Source organism: Nothobranchius furzeri, chromosome 6 (genome assembly GCF_043380555.1).
Source record: "Nothobranchius furzeri strain GRZ-AD chromosome 6, NfurGRZ-RIMD1, whole genome shotgun sequence".
In the NCBI taxonomy this organism is placed as follows: domain Eukaryota; kingdom Metazoa; phylum Chordata; class Actinopteri; order Cyprinodontiformes; family Nothobranchiidae; genus Nothobranchius; species Nothobranchius furzeri.
In genome coordinates this window covers 76,897,287-76,903,417 of record NC_091746.1, presented here as the reverse complement: position 1 = coordinate 76,903,417, position 6,131 = coordinate 76,897,287, and the positions used below count along the sequence as shown (strand labels likewise).

Below are 6,131 nucleotides of genomic sequence, written 5' to 3'. Positions count from 1 at the left end.
AGGGGGAGCTCGTTACCCTTGTTTGGCCTATTGAAATCCATCAGTCTCGCACCCCTTGGCATGTTGTTATCCAATTTTGTATAAAATTTGTTTCTTTGTAATATTCAATAAAGTTTATATATAATTAGTTTCTTTGTACACACACACACACACACAAACACACACACACACACACACACACACACACACACACACACACACACACACACACACACACACACACACACATATATATATATATATATATATATATACTTCATAAATGTAGTTCCCTCTTCTCCTCCTCTTCCTCTGTCATCTCCTGAATATACTATGCTTCTGTCAAAGCATATGGAAGAGATTTAGCTTTTGTTGTATTTGGTTTAATTTTTAATTATTTCAGTCGTTTATATGTTCATTGTGAAATCTGAACACATGAATACTTTTCCTGTTTAACACAAAAATGTGTACCTTTTCAAAAATAATAATTTGTATGTGTGTTTCAGTGGTTGCGTTAACCTGACTTTTTTATATTTTACCTTTTTTTTAGCGGTGACAGAAAAATCTGAAGGCTGTCAGTCATTTTGACAGATTGCTATGTCTGGATTATTTTAGAAATCATTAGTTTTTTTCTCTTAACCTTTCAGGTGTGCACAGCTGGAGTTACTCTAGTCACAGGTTAACATCTGCTTCTAACATGGACCAATGAGAACTACATAATAAACCAAACTAAAATGTCATTCTTTTTTTCTTTTTTCTTTTTCCGTGACCTGTCTGGCTGTGAAGCAAACAGAATTGATGTCTGAATGCTGGTGACAAGCCTTACAGATTTACTAGGGATGCAACGATACCACTTTTTTTCCAAACCGATACGATACCGATACTTGGATCTGAATACTCGCAGATACCTCTCTGTACATCATTCTAATATTTTAAATAAGTCAACTAGGAGCGATCCTGCAGAGTTTTCCTTTAGTTAGCGACATGCTTTGTGCCCACTGGCAACTATTGTTGCCACTCACAGAAATAAGCTTCTTAAGAAAAAAATATTTATCTTTGGTATAACTTTTGGATGGAGGGTTACTCTAGAGACTTGAATGAGTAAATTATTACAAATATATTTTGGGGCAATTCATCAGAAATGTCTAAAAATTACCTGTTTCCAGGATGATTTGCAGTCACCATGTCTTCAGCGGGAAGGAGAAGGAAGCAGATGATGTCATACGATAGGAAGCACTTGGAAGCAAAATTTATTTAAACAAAACTTTCGTCTAAGTTGTTGACTAGCAAATAAGTGGAAAATGTTGGATTAGTAACATTGTAATTTTTTATTGTGAGTCAAAAATGGCAGTGATACACTTTGGCAACAATAGTTGCCAGTGGGGCTAAACGGGTTAAAGCAGAAATGTTCTGGTCCTGTTCAGATTCAGTCTCATCGACCTGCATCAGAGTGACCTACGCTGGAGGAAACGTGTTCTAACCATCAAACTTCAGTGAAGCAGACCTGCTCCATCACTCTTCCCACAGGTGATGATTTAACTCAAATCAGCTGATTTTCTGGTTTTTAAACAGTTTTATTGTTGAGCCTTTTTGTATCTAACATATGAAATTTGAATACAAAACTAAAAATGTTCTTTTTTCCCCCAACAGAACTTAAAGATGAGAAGAAAGTTTTAATAGTCAGTCTGACCTGTAGCTCCAGCTGTTCTGTGACTGACCTGAACAACATCAAGTGGTACAAAAACAGAATAGTAGGCAGATCTAAAAACAAACTACAGATTGCTGTTTCCAGTTCAGACCATTTCTATTGTTCTGTAAAAGATCCTGATAATCTTCGATCTAATGAAGTCTGTGAGTATGAACCAGTTCATGGTCTGAAAACATCTGGAACATCTGTTTCAATGTGCTGACACTTTCAAAATGTCTATTTATCCCATTCCAGGTGTTGACAGAAACAGCTGCTGGAGCATAAATTATGTCAGGAGGGGAGTGTGTGCCGTTAAAGGTTCATCAGTGAACATCTCCAGTAAATACTCACATCCTGAACACCAGCGGCCAAAGTCTAAACTTTGGTATACAATAAAAGCAGAAGCTAAAGGAGAAGATGAACACTGGTTACAACTGGAGGAAATGTGGAGTTTGATGACATGAAGAACCAACACATGGTTAGATTAAACAACCTGAAGATGGAGGACACAGCAGAGCAGGTTCACCATGACAACAGCTGATGAGCAGATCCAGTCTGCTTCTCCTGGAGTTACTCTGATTGTTACAGGTAAACATCTGCTTCTAACATGGATCTGTGAGAACTACATCATAAATGTCTCTTGAACATCTCCTGACCAACGTGTTCTTCCTGCAGGGGTCAGGGTGGAGGTTGTTCCTGCAGCAGAGGTGACTGATGGTCAGAGAGTCACATTAACCTGCAGAAGCAGCGGTCCTCTCCCTGAAAACACAAACTACATTTGGTTCTTGAACAGTCGGCCTCTGAAGCAAACAGAACCACAAAACAAACAGCTGGTTCTAGATGCAGTTAGCAGTCAGGATGCAGGAAGCTACTCCTGTGCTGCTGGAGCAGAGGAAACCATCTCAGCTCAGAAGACTCTGACTGTCTACAGAAAACCATGGAGACTCGTAGCTGGAGGAGTTTCTGCTGTTCTGTTGGTTGTTTTAATTGTCATTTTCTTCCTGCTAAGGTAACGCAAATCTGTTCCTGATCAGTAACCTGACTGTGAACCTGAATTAGATAATTGACTTTATCGGACGCTGAGCCGATCTGTCGTGGGGAAGAGGGAGCTGAGCCAGAAAGCCAGGCTCTCGATTTACCGGTCGATCTACGTCCCAATCCTCACCTATGGTCATGAGCTTTGGGTAATGACCGAAAGAACGAGATTGCGGATACAAGCGGCCGAAATGAGTCTCCTCCGTAGGGTGGCCGGGCTCAGCCTTAGAGATAGGGTGAGGAGCTCGGACATTCGGGAGGGACTCGGAGTAGAACCGCTGCTCCTCCGGATCGAAAGGAGCCAGTTGAGGTGGTTTGGGCATCTGGTCAGGATGCCTCCTGGACGCCTCCCCGGGGAGGTGTTTCGGGCATGTCCTGCCGGCAGAAGGCCCCCGGGTCGACCCAGGACACGTTGGAGAGGTTACATCTCCAATCTGGTCCGGGAACGCCTTGGGGTCCTGCCGGAGGAGCTGGTGGACAAGGCCGGGGAGAGGACGGTCTGGAGCTCCCTAGTTGGGATGCTGTCCCCGCGACCCGGACCCGGATAAGCGGAGGAAGACGACGACGATGACTTTATTTTATATTTTCTTTCATTCTTAAACAGAAAAAACATGATTTTTAGGCAAAGGTCTGGAAATGCAATGGTGAACACCCAAGAGCAGGTATGAAAGTCATTCACAAATATCTGGTACTTTTGCAGAGTTAAAATATTAAAAATGACTAAATTAGTTTTGTTTTCTTCAGTTTGACTCTGGCTCCATGCATGACGAGACACCGGCTCAACCAGCAGAGGGGGGGCTTATTTACAACCAGGTGATGGGAAGGAAAACAAACGGTCTCAAAGACAGGGAACAACTCCAGCACCAGGAAGAAGAAGAAATTCACTACGCTGAAGTTCAATTTAGAACAAAAACGGCTTTAGAGTAAACAAATGATCCAACTAATGAGGGATTTTCTGTGTGGGTGATTTATTATAAACTTTGTTCAGCATGTTTAAGAGACTTCAGATAAAAAGCAATTACAAACATTAAAAAAACATTTTTGATATTCAGCCACAATGACCAGGCACTACACAGTGTATAATATTAAATCCATACGGCTTTGAAAACATAAGACATCATTTTGTAGAGAATTTGGCATTTCAGTTAGTTTTGAATTTATATGAACCACATAAGCTTGCAGAAGGGAAGCACACAGTAGGGTTCTAGTTTACTGTGAGTCACAAAACCAAATATCTTTACCATCATTTGAATCAAATACCCACTTATGGGGAGGGGGGCTTTTTATTTTGTGTGCTTAGACGTGTGAAACCAAAATAATCTGAATTAGGTGAAACCAAACTTGATGTTTTAGATAATGAATGCAGCTGATTTGTTTAATTTAGTGATGAATCGCTCATCTAGAAGCTAATGAAGGCTGGGGAGATTTAAGCTGTTAGATTAAGGTGATAAAAAGACAAACGTAAAGCGAGGAGATGGATTTCACTTTCAGTTTGACCACAGAGAATTAATAACAGACACTAGGGGGTGCTAAAAGCAAGCAAAACTGCCAAGTGTGCCTTTTAATGAGAAAGAAAAAAAATGTCCGGTGATAAATATTCCAATTCCCAAGAAGATACATGAGAGGTTCAGGACATAATTTTCACTTTAGAAGTGGGGGGGGGGGGGGGGGGACACGGGGGTGGGGGGGTATCTTTACAGTATGTTCTAATGGGAAACCGGCTTCAACACAAACGGTTGTTTTCTGCTTGGTCCTAGAGCTCAACCAGTGTCAATTTAATATAGTGTAATATTGTTTTTGGATGGTAAAAAGTGCAGGGGTCAAAACTTGACCTTGGAAAATGTGGGGGGGACATGTCCCCCCTGTCCCCCCCCAAAATTACGTCCATGTTCAGGTCTTGTTTGGTGGTTCGACAAAGTTTCTCATTTATTCTTAAATTACCTTTTTGGACATAGTTAACCACCTCTACAGCCCTTTTAGTTAGCGAATTGTAATTTTTTTAGTTTGTAATAAATAAAATAGACAAATAAATGTCCTGTGTCATCTGTGGTAAAGTTTTTCATTTCTAAAACCCTCATTGCATTCCTTTATGTTTGCATTGATAATTTTAAACTAACATGTTTTTATATAGCCTCGGCCATGAAAACTGCTGGGTGGAGATGTGTTTTTCACACTTTCACACAAAACGCACCGTCCCTGTAAAAGAAAAGAAGCTTAACTTTGCTGCAGGAAACTAAAAATGAAATGTTCAATCCTTTTTCAGGTCTAAAAACCTGGGGTCTCATTTAAGAAAATTTGCGTAGAATCCTTACTAAAATCGTACTTAAAGCTGCTTTCCGGAGCTTTCCTCTTTCAGAAATAATGTGTGACTTGTCAGAAATCTGTAAAAGTGATTATCTTATCATGTCCTGTGATATAATATAAGCAATACGTCTTTTTTTTTCTTTTTTTTTTTTTGCTAAGCATGCCCCCTGCATGGCAATAGAAAACTGAGCGCCGACCAGAACAAACCAATAACATTAGACTGCCACTTAGACGCTTCAAATTTAAGGAATGCCTCGGCTGATGTAGAGTTGATGAACTTTTCACGGACAAGAAAGTCTCTAAAATATAAATATATGAGAACACAACATGACATGAGAATAATACTCGTAAAACGTGTTTTAGCTCTGTTTGTCGGCTACAGAAGCACATCACAACATGCCCTATAGGTTATAAATTGTAAGTCGCTTTGGATAAAAGCATCTGCCAAATAAATAAACATAAACATTTATAAACAGAAACGTGAAGTCGCCATCTTAAAAAAACAAAGGAACAGCTTTTTTGTGTGATACGCTTTTCAGCCACTAGATGGTGCCATTAGATAAGACAAATACTCCAGAAAGAAGCTTTAAGCTCAGCAAAAATAAATGTACTTACGCCAAGTAGTTTTGTGACCTATAAAACATGGAGTATGCACAGCTTCACGTCATCTCCGCTTTATAAATCACAAACTATCTAGGACTGTTCTCAGGTGTTTCTGAATCACATTCCGGCCTCAACACGCCCACTTTCTGCCATAAATGGTCAATGCAAAGTGCCTTGTGGATCTCATGCATATACATAAGCTGGCTCATTGCAGCATTCCACCATTAACGATGTTGACCGCGGATCAAGGAAGCAAAATTTCACCGAAGCAGAAATTGAGGTACTTGTGGGTGAGGCGGAAAAATGAAAGGAAGTGCTTTTGCAAAAAAAAGAGAGAAAAACCCTTGGAGTGGCACAGCATTGCTGAAGCCGTGATTGCTGTGAGTTCTTCAGAGATATCTGTGGCGAATGTAAAAAAAAAAAACGGTCCAATCTGAAGTTGGAGGCAAAAAAAAAAAAAAAACAAGTGGTGCTCGCTGCAGAACCACAAAGGCGGAGCTGCACCAGAAGGTGGGGCTCCACC

At 40.3% G+C, this 6,131-nt stretch overlaps 1 protein-coding gene across 1 annotated transcript; it reads left to right on the top strand.

Moving 5' to 3' along the window:
- The first annotated feature begins 1,989 nt into the window (after positions 1-1,989).
- Positions 1,990-2,898, top strand: LOC129164202 (sialoadhesin). The gene is made up of 2 exons (XM_070552824.1): positions 1,990-2,254; positions 2,342-2,898. Exons 1-2 carry the CDS (start codon positions 2,194-2,196, stop codon positions 2,677-2,679), a joined length of 399 nt encoding a protein of 132 aa, XP_070408925.1. The 5' UTR covers positions 1,990-2,193; the 3' UTR covers positions 2,680-2,898.
- Positions 2,899-6,131: the final 3,233 nt, after the last annotated feature.